Below are 20641 nucleotides of genomic sequence, written 5' to 3' on the forward strand. Positions count from 1 at the left end.
ATGAGTGTCGTATAGACATTGATTGGTTAGTTCGTGTGATTACTCCAAGTAGAGGTAGACCAAGTCAAGAGATTTAATGCCGGAAAAGTATTAAGTAGTTTCTCGGAAGTTATGAAGTCATAGGTTATGTGATTACTGAGTGGAATTGGTAGAGACTAAATAAGTTGAATGTAATCAGGTTTTAGATGATAGCTTGATGGTAGCGAGATTGAGAAGAATTAACTCTGAACTAGATTGTTATAGTCGAGTTCGAGGAATAAGTTTTGCTAAGCGTTGGATTAATATGTGGAGACATTATAGTCTTAAGAGATGAATTTTCGCTTGAAAAGTGTTGAATTAATGATTAAGTTGGAGAAAGAAAGTTTTAGCATAAGTTGAATACTTGAGGTTGTTGATATGGATTCCAAAGAAATATGCTAAGATTACTAAGTGAGATATACTAAGTTGGATTGAAATCTTTGGGTTAAGATTGAATCTTGAGAGTCGAGAATCGCGTACGAGTAGGAGATCTTATGGTTGTAGGTGTGACAATAGGAGTTGAATCTTAGAAGATTGAAGACCTGAAGGTGAGCTTCGGGTTAAGACCATTGAGGTATAATATAAGAGAGATCTTGAAGTAAAGGAATTCTGGGTTATGTGGAGTGTTAAGGTTGGTGATCGATTGATGTTGATTATGAGGTTGCGGACATAATGACCATGTGACAAGATTTGAATGATGTTAGCATAATAAGTTGTGAATGTGAAAGCATGACGACACTGGTCAGGTCGTTTGGATAAGTGAAGGAGTTATAGTTTTTAAGAAACGGATATTCATTTAAGAAGTATTGAAGGATTAAAGGTCATTAGAGAACCAAACTTGGTGAAGGTTTAGGTTTTAAATCTATGAATGTCTGTCTAGGGTGTGTAGGACTCGAAGTTTGTCAGAATTTGATTGAGAGATTAAGAAGTTGATTGACGAGATGGTGATTGAGTGACAAAAAGGAAAGTGTTAGTATTAAGATGAATACTTGAAGTTGTTATGTTTGGACAAGTTTCTTAGAGCCTAAGAGTGAATGAAACTTTGTTATGGATTTTGGTGATGCACATTACGAGTAACAAGTGAATTTGACTAAGTTGAATGAGAATCCTAGGGCTAAGGTTGACCTAGTGAGCTGAGATTTATGTACATTTAAGAGATTTAGTGGTGTTAGCGGTTACGATAAGAGTTAAATCTCAGAATGTTGAAGGATCGGATGATAAAATGGCTAGTTAAGTCTCTTGAGATATAGTTATGATTTAATCTTCTAGAGGATAAGTCTCGATTTGTGTGAAGTGTTAGGAATTTCAGTAAGTGTAAATAGGTTTGAGTGAGGGAAGTTTTGAGGAAGAAGACGATAATAATGGATTGTTAGATATTAAGAGGAGGATTATCTTATAAGTTGTTGATAAATTGATGTTGAAGGGGATAAGATTAGTGAAGGACAAGAAATAAGGACATAAGTCGAGCTTTAATTCGAATAGTGACTAAGTAGAAGTGTGATTTCTTGGTGTGTGTAAAGATAGTTACGAAGTTAGAGGTGTTTTAATGGACTAGCGATTTCCAAGGGGGAGGATTCGTCTAGGAGTTATCGAACGAACAAGTGGAGTTTTGGACTGTAGATGAAGATCACGAGGACAAGTTGAGTATCTACTTTGAGATGACAGAGAGGCACCGAGTTTAAGAAGGATTTCGGATGACCGACAGTAAAAAAAAAACAAGTGGCTAAGATTGAGCGACTGCACGGAGTGCCAACCGGTATCATTTCAAGCAGAGATCCGACGCAAGTGATCGAGCCAGACGACATGAAGTTGAATGATGGTTTGTCTTTTGAGACACCGACAGTTAGCAGTGGGGATAGAAGAGTGAAACAGTTAAGGGGAAAACAGCTTGCTTAAGTAAAGGTTATGAGGAACAATGACACGGGCAATGCTACATGGGAATTGGAAGACCAGATCAAGGAACTGTATTCCGGAATTTTCTCAGAACTCTGAGTTTCGAGGACGAAACTTTCTTTTTGGAGGGGAGTATTGTAAGACCCGGATTTTCGGAACAAGTTAATTTCCGACTCACGCGTGGAATCAGTGTAAGTGTGACAGGAGTTTGACATTTGAGAAAGATTAATGAAGAAGAAAGTTCAGGAATTGCTTGAGGAATTTTGCGTAGTTGTTTTCGGAGTTAGTGCGAGTCGTCTGCACACTTGCCTTAGGGCGAGCGTGTCCAGAATAGGCTATTTCGCTCTCAAAGCAACGTTTTGAGTGAGATTTCGAACTCTCGGAAAATTTAAAGATTCTCTTTATTTTTCCATCGACCAGCGTTATATTTCGGAACTCTGGACTATACGCACGATAGGTTTCACTTTTCGGATGTTCGCCGACGCTAATTTCCTTGCTTCAAAACCCTATTTTCGAGCAATGGATGAAGACTTTTTCTATTCGGGACTTCTAACGAAGATTCCGTCCGCGCTGCCAGACTTGTTTCGACGTTTCCAATCTTTCTTCAGTAGGAAGTTTTGTCGTTTGAGCATCACAGCAAAAAGTAGTTTTTCGGGGCAGATTAACCGACACCGCTTTTGAGTTTTTCGATATCGTTTTTCCCAAATCCTAGATATTTGTTTTGAGTTCTGGAATTCTGACGCCAGAATCTCTCTTAGAATTTCTCGGTGATCGTGCTGCAAAAATCGGAATCGCGAAATTTTCATTTTCCCGCGATTTCGCCCGCCTATAAATAGGCGAAAAAGCAAAATATCTTCCATTTTCCTCCATTAGTGGCCCAAATTCGTGGAGAGCAAGGGGGGAGGAGATTTTCGTGAAAACTTGACCAATCTTCGTGCAGTTCGTCCCTACTTCTAGGTATCGAGGTAACTAACACGATTCCTACCTCTGATTGTTGTTTCTGTTGCGTTTCTGAAGTCGTTTCTGTGCTCTAAGTTTTGAGCTTTTTCTAAAATTGTCCGATTTCTCTGATTTCTCGCTTGGGTTATGTTCCTTATGTTCCCCTGAGTCTAAAACCTCTGTCAGTAAACTCTGATTGCGATTCAGTTGTCCAGGATCTGAAAAATTGACTCAAAACTCTTTTTGTCTCACATTTCGAAACTTTATTGTCAAAAAGACTTAATCTGACTTCGTGCCTTTAGGATTTGTTGTCACGGATGTCATGAGGATCATTGCTGTCAAATTTGTTTTCAGAACTGATAACTTTGAAGTTTTGAGCCTTTATTTTGGACCAAAATGCCCCTGCGTAGTCGTATTTCGACCCTATTGTCCGAAAATTGTTCTGACAGTTTCTTTGCCTTAGTTTTACCCTAAAACTACCTTGTAAACTGATTTGATCGAAGAAAAAGAGCCGAAGCTCTTTTCTCCTTATGGCCGTGGGCTATTTCCTAAGGGGGGGGGGAGTTTTTCGTTTTCGAAAACTTGTCTTTTCGTACCTGATTGTCTTATTCTGAAGCTTTAATGCTTTGTCTATCGTTTATGTATTGTTTTGCGATCGAACTAATCGATTTTGTTTGGATTCTGCTTGGTTTTTCTCCGAGGTTCAGTTGAGGGAACTTTGGAAGACTCAGAGCAATTGTTTGAGGAGAACTTTGTTTGCGAAGCTGGAACAGCTCGAGGTTAGGGCAACTTGCTATATTTAGCTATGATTGCATGATAGGCGTCGATAAACTCGACCTATGCTTTATCTGATGTTGTATATGATGATGATTTCTTGTTATGATTGTTTCATAACTTATGATGTTGATGTTGTGTTGGATTGAGCGTTTTGACGCGACTTCGGAGTGGAGATTCATTGATCTGGTGATCTTTGACATTTCGGGTTGGATGAACAACCCTAGGCAAGTCCAAACGAGGGGTTTGAGGCTTAGCCATTTGTTGGGATTCGTTTGAATACTTAGACTTTCCCCGGGAAACTTCTTTTGGAGGGTTTTTGGAAAACTTAGAATGATTAGAATTTCGAAAACTAGAGACTCTGGGAGACTTAGACTTTGAGAAGTAAACTCATAACTTGACTAATTCAATTCGAAACGTTTTTACTAAACGAATAATCATAGGAGAACTAAAGGGGAAAATATTTACGAAAGACGGGGAAAAGTCGGCTTTTGTTGTGGGTTTGGAGAGTTTTGGAATTGGGGAAAGCCACTAAGGTGGGCTATGGTGATGATTGAAAGTCACCGAGTACTCTAGTACTCCTGGTAGTGTTGTTTGAGTCGTGTTGTATTGACCAGCACAGACTCTGGGTTTTGTTTGGGCTGTGTTGTATTGACCGACACTAGACCCTCGTGTATTCTTGTTGGTGGAGTTGTGTTGTATTGACCGACACTAACTCTTGGGTTGTTTTGAGTTTGGGTCGGAGCAGTTTTTGACCATCGAGATTTGATGAGTCAGATGACTCAAGAAGTCATCAAGGGTGATCGCACTCCTTTCATAATTAATTGTCTTTTGTCGCCGAATCGATATATACCTTCGGGTACAGTATATACCTTCGGGTACAGTATATACCTTCAGGTACAGTATATACCTTCGGGTACAGTATATCTATATACCTTCGGGTACAGTATATCTATATACCTTCGGGCACAGTATATACCTTCGGGTACAGTATATCTATATACCTTCGGGTACAGTATATACCTTCGGGTACAGTATATGCCTTCGGGTACAGTATATCTATATACCTTCGGGTACAGTATATACCTTCGGGTACAGTATATGCCTTCGGGTACAGTATATCTATATACCTTCGGGTACAGTATATACCTTCGGAGCTTCTCTGAGGCGTGAGACTTCGTGAAAGCATGGAACTTCACTGAAGCGTGAGACTTCGTGAAAGTGAGTAAGCTTCACTGAGGCGTGAGACTTCGTGAAAGAAGAAACTTCACTGAGGCGGGAGACCTCGTGGAGACGGGAACCTTCGCTGAAACGGGAGACTTTGCGGAGGCGTACACCTTTGCTGAAGCGGGAGACTTTGCGGAGGCGTGCAACTTCACTGAAGCGTGAGACTTCGTGAAGGCGCGAAACTTCACTGAAGCGTGAGACTTCGTGAATGTGTGAGATTTCACTGAAGCGTGAGACTTCGTGAAAGCGTAAGACCCCATTGAAGCGTGAGACTTCATGGAAGCGTGAGATTTCATCGTCGTTTACCCTAGGGCAACGACAGGGAACATTGGTTTAGTTGGATACGTGTGTGTTGGGAGGACGATACATTGTTTGACTAACCTTATCACCTAACTTCATATGTTGAGATTATGATGATTTGATGTTGATGAACATCGTTAGGTATTAATGATTGAACTGTGTAGGAGATTCGAGAACATGCTATGTCTATACCTTAGAGTAGGCAATACATAACTTATATGTATATATATACAACATATGTATATATCCCCTTTATCACAAGTTGATTGTATATCTATTGTATTCTGTAAGTTGACCCTAGCGCCTTGGCTTTGTTTGTATGTTTGTGTTTGGGCGGTCGGCCTGCTGCCAGGCGTCTGTCAGCCGGTTCGTGATGATTCGTTGTGCGGGAAAGACCCGGAGCGGAACGACTATTACTGAAGCTTTCGACGAGGACCCGGACTTCATGCCTGATCGAGGGAGGGTCGATGATAGTAGTGTGGGGTATGGGTGGTTAGAGTCTTTTGGAGTTGGTTGTTACTGTAATAGCTCTGATTCGTTTTGCTTTTGGGACAGGGTAGGTTCCCGATGCATGGCTTTTTGTGTGGTTCTCTTACGGAGGGATCACAGTGGGTCAGTCGGACCATAGGGGTCTTTGCTTAGGCCATTTTGAGGCCGACTTTCTTTCTCCTGGTGGTTTGTAATTATACTTTTTCTCACTCACACTTCTGGATCTGTAACTATTTGCCTACGGGCACACTACCTTGGAGTCACTGCGAGTGCGCGTGACATGGGAGTGCAGCTGAGGCTGTACATGTGTATATATTTGTGTGTTGGTTAGTTTAGTGGTTGGGTTATGTCTTTATCTCCTTATCGCTTTATTTACAAAGGAATCAATCAAAAAAAAATTTATTACCTGTTTTCCGCGTAAAGTTTATTTTTGGTTACTAAAGTGACACCTGGAATTCGGGGTGTTACAGGCGGCGTCTCTCTCTTGCTCTCTCTCAGGTTTTCACGTGGATCTGTATGGTTTCTGTTCTTGTTCAGAATGAGGGGAAAATAAGGGTTTTCCCCCCCTTATTTCCCATGCAACCCGCGGCCTCACACACATGTGGGCTAGGGTTTCATTTTTTTTTCTTCTTTTCACTTAAGCCTGCAACCACCCTTGACCCATTAGTAATCACCACTTAACCAGGTCCAAATTACAGATAGGCCCCACTCTTTATAATTAAAACCCAATTAAACTCGGAATTAAAAAGAAAATACAACACTTAATCCGCTGGCACATTACTGCCCGACCCTTGCTCAGTAAAATTTGAATATCTCGAGATACAGAGGTCGGAATGACCTGATTCCACTTCAAGAATTTTCTACACCTAAAGGTCTACAACTCTCATGAAGGACGTTTTCCCAAATGAGGTCGTTAAGACCCTCCAAAAATTCACACAAGTTGACAGTTGTAATCTGTCAAAACTCAAACTTAGCCAAAAGTCTTATTTTATTTAATCTATCACTTAAGCATTACATAAGTAAGTCTTGGGTCTTACATTGACCATCAACAAGGATACATGTATAGCCTTTCGACTAAGAGCGTCAGCTACAACATTAGTTTTCCCTTGATGATACTGCAGAGAAAACTCGTAATCTTGAAGGAACTAGGAACTCCATCCACCTTCGCTGCCTCATATTCAGATCTTTCTGATCAAACAAGTACTTCAGACTCTTGTGATCACTGTAGATCGTGAACGTACTGCCATACAGGTAATGCCTCCAAATCTTGAGAGCATACACTATAGCAGCTAACTCCAGATCATGCGTCGGGTAGTTCTTCTCGTGAATCTTCAGCTGTCGCGAGGCTTAAGCAATCACTTTTTTTTCTTGCATCATTACACAACCCAACCCATTATGTGAATCATCACAGTAAACTTCGTATGGTTCCCCTTCCTTGGGTAAGGCTAGTATTGGTGCGGTTGTCAGTCGCTTCTTCATCTCCTGAAAACTCTCTTCACATTTCTCTGTCCATGCAAATGGTTGATTCTTCTTTGTCAACTGAGTCAACGGCGAAGTCAACTTTGCATAATCCTTCACGAAGCGTCTGTAGTAGCCAGCAAGCCCAACAAAACTTCTGATGTCGCTTGCTGTCTTAGGTTGTTCCCACGACAAAATCGATTCAATTTTGCTACGGTCAACAGCCACACCCTGACTTGATATGACGTGACCCAGGAACTTCGCCTCCTCCATCCAGAATTCGCATTTGGAGCCATTAGCATATAACTCTTTTTCCCGCAATACTCCCAGTACTTGTCGTAGATGGTCCTCGTGTTCCTCGTTACTCTTCGAGTAGATAAGAATATCGTCGATGAACACCACCACGAACTTGTCCAGGAATGGCCTGAACACTCTGTTCATGTAGTCCATGAATACAGCAGGTGCATTGGTAACTCCGAACGGCATCACAAGGTACTCATAATGCCCGTATCGAGTTCTGAATGCGGTCTTCTGAATGTCAGCTTCCCTGACACGGATCTGGTGATAACCCGACTTCAAATCTATCTTCGAGAAAACGACAGCTCCTCGAAGTTGATCCATCAAATCATCTATCCGAGGCATCGGATAACGATTCTTCACTGTCACCTTGTTCAGTTGTCGGTAGTCTACGCACAACCTGGACCTCTCATCCTTCATCTTCACCAACAGCACAGGTGCTCCCCATGGCGACACACTAGGTCGGATAAATCCCTTGGAAGAGAGATCATCCAACTGCTTTGCTAACTTCGTCAACTCTGCTGGTGCCATCCGATAAGGCGTCATTGATATGGGTCCCGTGTCGGGCATAATATCAATATAGAACTCCGTTTCTCTTACTGGCGGTAATCCGGGCACATCATCTGGAAATACATCCACAAAGGCTTGCACCACCATAATGTTGCGTACGTCGCCGTCGTTCTTCGCCTCAGCTACGATAGAATTCATAAATGCTGGTGAACTCTTTCCCAAGGTGTACGAATTCAAGTAATCCGTAACGCTTGAATCTGGGAAGACAACGACCTTGTTAGCACAGTCCAGGAGAACGTGATACTGTGTCAACCAATCCATCCCTAGAATCACATCGAGCTCCTTGAGCCCTAAGCAGATGAGGTTCGCAAAGAACTTCCGATCCTCGTAGATCAACGGACACTGCAAGCATGTCGTACGCGTAACCAATCGATCGGCGGTAGGGGTCGTCACCAACAAATCGAACGGTAAGTCAGCAGTTAGCAATCCTAACTTCTTCACACTCTCTTCAGCAATGAATGAGTGCGTAGCACCAGAATCAAACAACACCATTAAAGAAGTTCCAGCGATAACACACGTACCCTGGATAAGATCATCAGTCACTGGAGCTTGTTCGCCAGAAATTGCAAACACCCAACCTAGAGCCGAAGGTCGCCTTCCTCTAGCCGTGTTCAGCACCGGCTCGCCCTTTGCAGCATTGGGGCAATCTCTCTCAATGTGCCCTGATATCTGACACTTCCAGCAAACTATCTCCTTACCACATTCGTTTGCGAAGTGCCCCTTCTGGTTGCACTTGAAGCAAGTAACATCATCCTTAGAAACAGGTGCGGTGCCCCTCCAAGTAAATGGCACCTTGTCAGTAGGACGCTAATAAGGCTTCTTCATAGGCGCCTTGCCTCTATCAAACCTTCCAGCTAATTTCTGTCCACTGTACCTTCCTGGTTGACTCTGCCCTGAGCGAACTGATCCTCCATGATCAGGGCGGCCTCTCTGTCTGTTCTCCATTGCTTCCACTTCTCGGGCTTTCTCAACCACCTGTTGATAAACCCTAATCCCCAGCGGCCTAACAGACTTCTCGATCTCGTTCCTCAAACCCCTCAGAAACCTGTTGCAGAGGTAGGCCTCATCCACCCGCACTTGAAAGAAATGAAAGTGCTTGGATAAAGCCTCCAGCTTGGCAGCATACTCCCCGACAGTCATCGTCCCCTGTCTCAGCCTGAGGAACTGGTTCTCCATTTCCTCTCTAGCGGTCTCCGGAAAATACTTGTCCATAAAGTCCCGCTTGAAAGACTCCCAGGTGATGGCCTCATTGTTGGCAGTCATCAGCTGCTTAGCGCTTCTCCACCAATACTCTGCGTCGCCCTTCAACATAAAGGCGACAAGATTCACTTTTTCAGCATCTGGGGTATGGAGGGTCTCAAAAAAAATATTTTCCATGTCTTGGATCCACAGATCGGCCTTCTCCGGTTCAACCTCGCCTTCGAGCCTAGGTGGTCCGTGACGATTGAAATCAGTTCTCATGCGGATCTGGTCCTGCGCCTGTTCCCTCTCAGCCCTCTGTGCCCTTCTGGCATCTTCCTCAGCTCTCCTGGCATTTTCATCAGCTTCCCTCTGGGCTTGTGCTGCGGTCTGTGCAGCAGCAACGACAACTTGCTGGGCCACTACTTGAGCCAGCTACGCCATTGCTTGAGCAAGTTGTCCATTGGTTGGGTCCTGTCACGGCGGCATGTTCCTGCATGGAAATAGAACCACAACCTAATGTCAGTGCCCCAAATATACTAATAGTAATCTTAAAATATAAACTAACAATCTTGAACTCAAGTACCACGACAATGATACTAGTAGACAATCTCACAGTCAAGCAAACATCTTAACAATCAATTCTACCCAACTCTCACCGCGAAGCTTTGAAAATACCTTTATAAAAAACAAAACACTACGAGTTTCGGAAACTCGTAAGCCCAAAACCCTTAGTACTTTGGTTTCTCAACCGGAGCTCTGATACCACAATGTAACGCCCCGATTTCTCGAGTGTCACACAGTAACCCAAGTCACGTAGTTTTCGTAAGAATTTTCGTCGTTCAGTTATTAATATTCACTTAGTTATAAAACGCCGTCGTAATTATGAAATCCTTTAACGAACATGAATAACAAATTGCCATAATAAATACATGCGGAAAATATAACTCATAAATAAACGTTGAAATCATAAAGTACTGAAAATAAGCGTTGTGGTCACACCCATGTGTGAAAAACCCACATTTAAAAGTAATCATCCAAACATCGGTACATTTTAAATGAAAAACCACTAAACCATAAATAGTAACATTGTTTAGCAAAATATAAGAAGTAAATAGGTTCGATGCAGCGGTCTCAACCCTAAAATCAAGACTCAGCTCTCATCCTCATCATCACTAGGAATGACTATGACCTCCTTGTCCTTGGTAACTCGACTCTTCTTGAGACCGGCTGGTTCACCCTCGGAGTTCGAAAGCCAACCACAATGCCTCCTCTTAGGCGGTAGTTCCTCTGATGGATTTGGAATGGGCTCCAATGGAGGCATGTCCAAATCTCCAAGAGTAGGGCAAGCTTCCTTCGACTCCAGTGGAGGGGACTTCACGGCACTCTTCACCTCCATCGGAGGCGATTCAACTGTCGCCTCCTCTGAGGGATCCCCGTCCTCCGACGAACCGAGCAGCTTCTCTTCCTTGGCCTGGTCAAACCTAGCAGAAAATTTTGGATTGCTTAGTATTCCACCAATTAGTAACCCAATATTCCATACCTTTCTTACATGTAAAAGAGATGCACCAGGGCAAAAAGACTATAGATGTGAGAGATAGAAAGGGAATAGATGCTTTCTTTTTTGCCATTTTTCGTCTTTAAGGAATTCATATTCATCTCATTCGTCAACTCTATCTGATAATAATCTTTCTATTAAGCATAAGTTCTATTACAAGTCATAGAGCCCATATATAAATTCTTTATTACTGCTTTTTTATTTGCAATTCTTAGTCCTTATCTTGAATTTAGAAAAAATAAAGAAATCGAATAAGAAAGCAAAGGAATTAATTTACTGCCAATTCGAATGAAGAAAAAAAATTATTTTCCCTAACGAAAGCATTCATTTTGCAGTTCGTTTTTTTTTTTCAAAATATTTCAATTGGCACACGCAATAACTTGGACAAATCTCCAGCTTTTTGTGCAATTTTTGGTGGATTCCAAGAATCGTCAACAACAGTTAGGGGAATGGCCCCATGTTCTCTGGTTTGCATATAAAGGACACCACTGCGAAGATACCTACCCTCTTTTTTATTTTTTTTTACTTTGTATTATGAGGGACTGAATATCGTTGATAAGGACTTGGATAAAAATACGACGATTTTTTCCAGGAAATCCGTAACGAAAAATGCACACTATTCCTCTTTTTTTTATCGAAAAGATCATAACCACTGCCCACATTCCAAAAAATGGTAACCCACAAAAACAAACTAACAAATAGACCCGCGGTCCCATAAACAGTTATCGTAGCCCCTTGTGGCAAAAAACGAATTAGCTCGGAATCAAACTCAGACGAAATGAAAGATAAAAAATTCTTATGAAGATAACTGGAAGCTGCAACCAATAAAAACCCTACTGAACCTAAAAGAGTGATAAATGCCCAGAAGAAATCACGGGATTTTCGAAACCCCGTTACAAAATCTACTCGTACTTCTTCTGACTGCCACGTATCTTCTGATATCCAAGTCATATTAGATCTATACCCCCAACCTCTGTGTGTGTGTTTTTTTTTATTAGATTAAGAAATGGAATAGAATAACAAACCCAAGCAAATGAATTTAACTTTCTTTTTCTCTGTTTACGAAGTGAAGTAACTTTTATCAACTAGCACTATTTTAAGGAAACCTTCTTAAAGGTTTCCATAAAATAGGAAAAATTCATTCAATTACTTCCAAACCAAAAAAAATATATGAGATTTCTTCCTACCGTACTACATATCTAAAAAATCTTGTTTTTTTGAAGATAAAGAAATAAAGAAGCCATTGCCATTGCCGGAAATACTAGGCCCACTAAAGGCACAAAAATAGAAGGTAAATTTGTCATAAAATAGGTGCCTCGGTTTAATATTTGTACCTGTTATTTTTTTATTGTTATAACTAGATTTCATATATACTTAGTATAAGTATATATGAAAAATTATACTAAGTATAACTCAATATATATATATTGAGTATATAGAATGAGTATAGAATATATATATATATAAAGAAATTTAAAAAATGATTTTAGGATCTGCTTTCTTTTTCATTTTGAATCAAAGGAAAGAAAGCGTGGAGCTGAAATAACTCACTTAGAATCCCTTTTAAAGGATTACGTGGTACGATTGAATCAAACAAGCCCTTATGGAATAAATATTCTGCCGCTTGTGAACCTTCGGGTACTGCCTTATTCAACGTTTGTTCAATTACTCTTTTACCCGCAAATACAATGTAAGCATTTGGTTCGGCAATAATGATATCTCCCAACATACGAAAACTAGCCGTTACCCCACCAGTAGTGGGAGATGTAAGGATTGATACATAGAATAACTTTTTATTTAGTTGATAATCATATAAAGCAGAAGATATTTTAGCCATTTGCATCAAACTCAAACTTCCTTCTTGCATACGTGCTCCTCCAGATGCACATACTACAATAAGAGGTAAAAGTTGGTTGGTAGCATATTCGACCAACTGGGTGATTTTCACCTACTACGGATCCCATACTACCTCCCATAAACTCAAAATCCATAATCCCAATTGTTACAAGAATACCATTTAAATGACCCGTACCTGTTTGAACAGCCTCGGTTAATCCTGTTGTTTTTTTATAAGAATCAATACGATCTTTATAAGGTTCCTCTTCGGAATGAAATTCAATGGGATCCACAGAAATCATGTCTTCATCCATTGGATTCCAAGTACCCGGATCAATCGAAAGTTCGATTCTATCTGAACTGCTCATTTTCAAATGATACCCACAGTGTTCACAAATATTCATTTTTTATTTCAAAATTTTCTTATAATTTAATCCATAACAATTTTCGCATTCAATCCACAAATGTTTGTATTTTTGAGTCTCATCGAGATCATTAGAACCTTCTATTTTAGTGAAATCACTATCATTTAGATTATTATTATGCTAGTCCTCTCCCTTTCACTACTTTTTTTTCTTATCGTACTACAAATATAACTATAAAAGTAACTATCATTGTATTTGTCACCATCACCTAAAATGTAATTATCAATACAAATTTGAGAACGAATATAATTTTCAATGAAACTATTAATGTTATTATTCCAACTAGATTCAGTATCATACATGTAATGATCACCATCCCCTTTAGAGTTGTTATTCAAATAGATAGAATTCGTATACCTAGAAAAAAAACTTTCTAGTTCACTTAAAAACAAATGATCATTATCAATCTCCAAAATTTGATTTTCAATAGCAAAATATATGGAATGTTCCTCTTACTATCCCTAACTAAAAAACTTTTATTAGATAGGAAATTCCGGATGTTCTCCACACCTACTAAATAATCAACATTGTTGTAACTACAATTCTCAATATCATTCCAACTATGAATGTTTTTATCCATATCAGTTAAAATAGGCGGGTCTTCACTTACACTGGTATTTTCAATAGGACCGAACCTATCCGTTGATTTACTTAACCCACACTTGTATGCTAACTCCCTATTACGCAACATAGAATTTAACCACCATTTTTCCATAGAGCTTTTTCCCTCTATTTACATGAAAATACAATAGATGAATAGTCATTCGATGAAAAATCAAAAAAATCTTCTATTTGATAATTATATCATATCACATTTATTTTTACTTTATTATCAATAACAAAAAAAAGAAATATATAAATCCAATCACTAGGGTTATTAACTTACATATAATAATGAGCGAGTGGGTAGGTATTCAAAAAAAATGATGATGATTCTTTTTCGCGAGAATCGGAGTGTTATTTGATTATATATGTGTGTCACTACATGTGCTAAATTTTTTCTTTAAAAATAGAAAAGAACCAAAAAATTATACTGTATTTATAGAACCAATTACTTCATTTAGTCATTATAAATTTGCCCTTTATGAATTCTATTTTCTAATGATATCTTCCACCTTTATCGATTTTTTTTTTTCATTTTGAAAATTGATAAAAAATATATTTTTGTGGCTATAGAAAACAACATTCTATGTCAACAATAAGAAAAAAAATGCGGTATTGAGTAGAACAAGGGAGCGGGGGGGGGGATAAAAGAAAAAAAAGATTTCTATAAATCGCTATAGAAGTCATCCCCGCCCTCATTTTTTTTATTTCTTGAATTTCGTTTGGTGATTAGGTCAAAGGTCCATAAAGAAACCTGCCTTTTTTGAAATATCCTGAACAGTTCCTGTAGGTTGAGCACCTTGCTCAAGGAAATTTAGAATAACGGGAATATTTAAATAGGTTTGATTTTTTATTGGATCATAAAAACCCACTTTCCGAAGATCTTGTAACACCCCGATTTCCAGGTGTCACTTTAATAACCAAAAATAAACTTTACGCGGAAAACAGGTAATTTTTTTTTTGATTGTTTCCTTTTAATAAAAGCAATAAAGAAATAGAAACAAAGCCCAACAACTAAACTAACCGATAAACAACATATACAAAGGTACAGCCTCTGCTGCACTATCCCGTCACGCGCACACGCAGTGACTCCAAGGTAACATGCTCGTAGGCGAATATATACAAACCAAAACTGTACGCAAAAGCATCAAATATACCACTATCCAAGAGAAAGTCGGCCTCAAAATGGCCTCAACCCAAGACCCCTATAGTCCGACGGACTCTCTGTGATCCTCAGCAAGAGAACCACACAAAAGCCATATATCGGGAACCTACCCGGTCCCAAAAGTAAGACGAATCAGGGCTATGACAGTGACAACCAACTCAAAAGACTCTAACCACCCATATCCCACACTACTATCATCGACTCTCCCTCGATCAGCCATGAAGTCCGGGTCCTCGTCGAAAGCTTCAGTAATAGACATTTCGCTCCGGGTCTTTCCCGCACAACGAATCATCACGAACCGGCTGACAGACGCCTGGCAGCAGGCCGACCGCCCAAACACAAACATACAAACAAAGCCAAGGTGCTAGGGTCAACTTACAGAATACAATAGATATACAATCAACATGCGATAGAGGGGGGTATGTTTATATGTTGTATATATACATATAAGTTCTGCATTGTATCAAATCTCTAATACAATTCAATCATCAATACCTCAACAAATAGAGTTAGAGTGCATGATATGTCAATGCAACGTCAATTAAGAGGGTTCCGGAGGAAATAGGCTGGGCACGATCGAGTCGGTCCTAACACTGGCATTGTGTCGACCATAACCCTCGGGTGTCACTTACAACCTTGAAATAGTCGGATCAGTCCTAACCCTGCGGGTCGACTTTTCCCTCCGCTATGCCTGACATCAACAGGTCGATCCTAACCACACAGTCGATCATATCCCCCATCGAATGGCCGAGTTACCCGAAGGCATGCTGTACCCGAAGGTATATACTGTACCCGAAGGTATATAGATATACTGTACCCGAAGGTATATACTGTACCCGAAGGTATATAGATATACTGTACCCGAAGGTATATACTGTACCCGAAGGTATATAGATATACTGTACCCGAAGGTATATACTGTACCCGAAGGTATATAGATATACTGTACCCGAAGGTATATACTGTACCCGAAGGTATATAGATGTACTGTACCCGAAGGTATATACTGTACCCGAAGGTATATAGATGTACTGTACCCGACGGTATATACTGTACCCGAAGGTATATAGATATACTGTACCCGAAGGTATATACTGTACCCGAAGGTATATAGATATACTGTACCCGAAGGTATATACTGTACCCGAAGGTATATAGATATACTGTACCCGACGGTATATACTGTACCCGAAGGTATATAGATATACTGTACCCGAAGGTATATACTGTACCCGAAGGTATATACTGTACCCGAAGGTATATACTGTACCCGAAGGTATATGTCGATTCGGCGACAAAAGACAATTAATTATGAAAGGAGTGCGATCACCCTTGATGACTTCTTGAGTCATCTGACTCATCAAATCTCGATGGTCAAAAACTGCTCCGACCCAAACTCAAAACAACCCAAGAGTTAGTGTCGGTCAATACAATACAACTCCACCAACAAGAATACACGAGGGTCTAGTGTCGGTCAATACAACACAGCCCAAACAAAACCCAGAGTCTGTGCCGGTCAATACAACACGACTCGAACAACACTACCAGGAGTACTAGAGTACTCGGTGACTTTCAATCATCACCATAGCCCACCTTGATGGCTTTCCCAATTCCAAACTCTCCAAACCCACAACATAAGTCGACTTTTCCCCGCTTTTCATAAATATTTTTCCCCTTCAGTTCTCCTATGCTTAAACGTTAATAAAAATGACTTCAATTCAAATTAGTCAAATTATGAGTTTATTTCTCAAAGCCTAAGTTTCCCAAGTCTTTATTTTTCGAAAGCTCTATCATTCTAAGTTTCCAAAAAATCAACCACCCAAAATACATTTCCCGGGGAAAGTCTAGGAATTCCAACGAATCCCAACAAATGGCTAAGTCTCAAACCCCACATTCGGACTTGCCTAGGGTTGTTCATCCAACCCGAAATGTCAAAGATCACCAGATCAATGAACCTCCACTCCGAAGTTGCGTCGAACGCTCAATTCAACACATCATCAATATCATAAGTTATGAAAACAATCATAACAATAAATCATCATCATAAACAACATCAGATAAAGCATAAGTCGAATTTATCGACGCCTATCATGCAATCATAGCTAAATATAGCAAGTTGCCCTAACCTCGAGCTGTTCCAGCTTCGCAAACAAAGTTCTCCTCAAACAATTGCTCTGAGTATTCCAAAGTTCCTTCAACTGAACCTCGGAGGAAAACAAAGCAGAAACCAAACAAAATCGATTAGTTCGATCGCAAAACAATACATAAACGATAGACAAAGCATTAAAGCTTCAGAATACGACAATCGGGTACGAAAGGACAAGTTTTCGAAAACGAAAAACTCCCCCCTAAAGGTAATAATAACCCACGGCCTCAAAGGAAAAAGGGCTTCGACTATTTTTCTTCGATCAAATCAATTCACAAGGTAGTTTTAGGGTAAAACTAAGGCAAAGAAACTGTCAGAACAATTTTCGGACAATCGGGCCGAAATACGACTATCCAGGGGCATTTTGGTCCAAAATAAAGGCTCAAAACTTCAAAGTTATCAGTTCTGAAAACAAATTTGACAGCAATGATCCTCATGACATCCGTGACAACAAATCCTAAAGGCACGAAGTCAGATTAAGTCTTTTCGACAATAAAGTTTCGAAATGTGAGACAAAAAGGGTTTTGAAACAGTTTTTCAGATCCTGGACAACTGGATCACAATCAGCGTTTACTGACAGAGGTTTTAGACTCAGGGGAACGTAAGGAACATAACCCAACCAAGAAATCGAAGAAATCAGACCATTTTAGAAAAAGCTCAAAACTGTGAGCACAGAAACGACTTCAGAAACGCAACAGAAACAACAATCAGAGGTAGGTATCGTGTTAGTTACCTCGATACCTAGAAGTTGGGACGAACTGCACGAAGATTGGTCAAGTTTTCGCGAAAATCTCCTCCCCCCTTGCTCTCCACGAAATTCAGCCACAAAAGGAAGAAAATGAAGGAATTTTTGCTTTTTGAGCTATTTATAGGCAGGCGAAATCGCGGGAAAATGAAAATTTCGCGATTCCGATTTTTGCAGCACGATCACCGTGGAATTCTAAGAGAGATTCTGGCGTCAAAATTCCAGAACTCAAAACAAATATCTAAGATTTGGGAAAAACGATATCCAAAACGCCAAAAGCGGTGTAAGTTAGTCTGTCCCGAAAAACTACTTTTTGCTGTGATGCTCAGACGACAAAACTTCCAACAGAAGAAAGATTGGAAATGTCGAAACAAGTCTGGCAACGTGGACGGAATCTTCGTTAGATGTCCCGAATAGAAAAAGTCTTCATCCTTCGCTCAAAACTAAGGTTTCGAAGCAAAGAAATTAGCGTCGGCGGACATCCGAAAAGTTAAACCTATCGTGCGTACAGTCCAGAGTTCCGAAATGAAACGCTGGTCGATGGAAAAATAAAGAGAAACTTTAAATTTTCCAAGAGTTCGAAATCTCACTTAAAACGTTGCTTTAAGAGCGAAATAGCCTATTCTGGACATGCTCGCCATAAGGCAGGTGTGCAGACGACTCGCACTAGCTCCGAAAGAAACAACGCCACATTCCTCGAGCAATTCCTGAACTTTCTTCTTCATTAATCTTTCTCAAATATCAAACTCCTGTCACGCTTACACTGATTCCACGCGTGAGTCGGAAATTAACTTGTTCCGAAAATCCGGGTCTTACAATACTCCCCTCCAAAAAGAAAGTTTCGTCCTCGAAACTCAGAGTTCTGAGAAAAGTCCGGAATACAGTTCCTTTATCTGGTCTTCCAATTCCCCTGTAGCATTGCCCGTGTCATTGTTCCTCATAACCTTTACTTAAGCAAGTTGTTTTCCCCTTAACTGTTTCACTCTTCTATCCCCACTGCTAACTGTCGGTGTCTCAAAAGACAAACCATCATTCAACTTCATGTCGTCTGGCTCGATCACTTGCGTCGGATCTCTTCTTGAAATGATACCGGTTGGCATTCCGTGAAGTCGCACAATCTTAGCCACTTACTTCTTTACTTTCGGTCGTCCGAAATTCTTCTTAAACTCAGTGCCTCTCTGTCATCTCAAAATAGATACCCAGCTTGTCCTCGTGATCTTCATCTACAGTCCAAAACTCCACTTGTCCGTTCGATAACTCCTAGATGAAATCTTGCGTTGGAATCTAATAGTCCATTAAAACACCTCCAACTTCGTAACTATCTTTACACACACCAAGTAATCAAACTTCTACTTAGTCACTATTCGAATTAAAACTCGACTTATGTCCTTATTCCTTGTCCTTCACTAATCTTATCCCCCTTCAACATCAATTTATCAACAACTCATAAGATAATCCTCCTCTTAATATCTAACAATCCGTTTTTACCGTCTTCTTCCTCGAAACTTCCCTCACTCAAACCTATTTACACTCACTGAAATCCCTAACCCTTCGCACAAATCGAGACTTATCCTCTAGAAGATTACATCATAACTATACCTCAAGGGACTTAACTAGCCATTGACTCTTAAACTCTACGAAACTCGTCAAAATATAACAACCTCAGATATTCGTCTTAATACTAACACCTTCCTTTTTGTGACTCAATCACCATCTCGTCAATCAACTTCTTAATTTCTCAATCAAATTCTGACAAACTTCAAGTCCTACACACCTTAGACAGACATTCATAGATTTAAAACCTAAACCTTCACCAAGTTTGGTCCTCTAATGACCTTTAATCCTTCAATACTTCTTAAATGAATATCAGTTTCTTAAAAACTATAACTCCTTCACTTACCCAAACGACCTGACCAGTGTCGTCATGCTTTCACATCCACAACTTATTATGCTAACATCATTCAAATCATATCACATGGCTCATTATGTCCGCAACCTTATAATCAACATCAATCGATCATCGACCTTAACACTCCACACAACCCAGAATTCCTTTACTTCAATATCACTCTTATATTATACCTCAATGGTCTTAACCCGAAGCTCACCTTCAGGTCTTCAATCTTCTAAGATTCAACTCCTATTGTCACACCTACAACCATAAGATCTCCTATTCGTACGCGATTCTCGACTCTCAAGATTCAACCTTAACCCTAAGATTTCAATCCAACTTAGTAAATCTCACTTAGTAATCTTAGCATATTTCTTTGGAATCCATATCAACAACCTCAAGTATTCAACTTATGCTAAAACTTTCTTTCTCCAACTTAATCATTAATTCAACACTTTTCAAGCGAAAATTCATCTCTTAAGACTATAATGTCTCCACATATTAATCCAACGCTTAGCAAAACTTATTCCTCGAACTCGACTATAACAATCTAGTTCAGAGTTAATTCTTCTCAATCTCGCTACCATCAAGCTATCATCTAAAACCTGATTACATTCAACTTATTTAGTCTCTAACAATTCCACTCAGTAATCACATAACCTATGACTTCATAACTTCCGAGAAACTACTTAATACTTTTCCGGCATTAAACCTCTTGACTTAGTCTACCTCTACTTGGAGTAATCACACGAACTAACCAATCAATGTCTATACGACACTCATCGAATTCCAAAGATTTAAATCTTAATCTTTCACAATCAAGTGCTTAACACGAACTTTCCTCCCAAATCCGACTAATCCTCAATCAATTCAAATTCATCTTACACATCTTTCTATCAAAGTCCATAACCAGCTGTGATTCCGAATATCACCCCCTCAATATTAGGTTGATCAGGCCTAATACATCGAAGGTGGAAATTTAGAAAAACCCACTGGAACAGTCAATGAGTTCCTATCATTCAGTAGTCATAATTATCCCAACATCCAATCCTTAACGGTCCCGCTACGGAACTACGCACCCTCAACATAACACGTATACTACCCATAAGGAATCTCTCTAAGATTCGT

At 39.9% G+C, this 20641-nt stretch overlaps 1 protein-coding gene across 1 annotated transcript; it reads right to left on the bottom strand.

The window, feature by feature from the left end:
- Positions 1-12183: 12183 nt before the first annotated feature.
- Positions 12184-13895, bottom strand: LOC130744710 (acetyl-coenzyme A carboxylase carboxyl transferase subunit beta, chloroplastic-like). Its single transcript, XM_057596892.1, is given in 2 exon segments — positions 12184-12648; positions 12650-13895. Coding segments are annotated over 2 exon segments (753 nt in total). The 5' UTR covers positions 12943-13895; the 3' UTR covers positions 12184-12188.
- Positions 13896-20641: the final 6746 nt, after the last annotated feature.

The sequence above is a fragment of the Lotus japonicus genome, chromosome 1 (genome assembly GCF_012489685.1).
Source record: "Lotus japonicus ecotype B-129 chromosome 1, LjGifu_v1.2".
In the NCBI taxonomy this organism is placed as follows: domain Eukaryota; kingdom Viridiplantae; phylum Streptophyta; class Magnoliopsida; order Fabales; family Fabaceae; genus Lotus; species Lotus japonicus.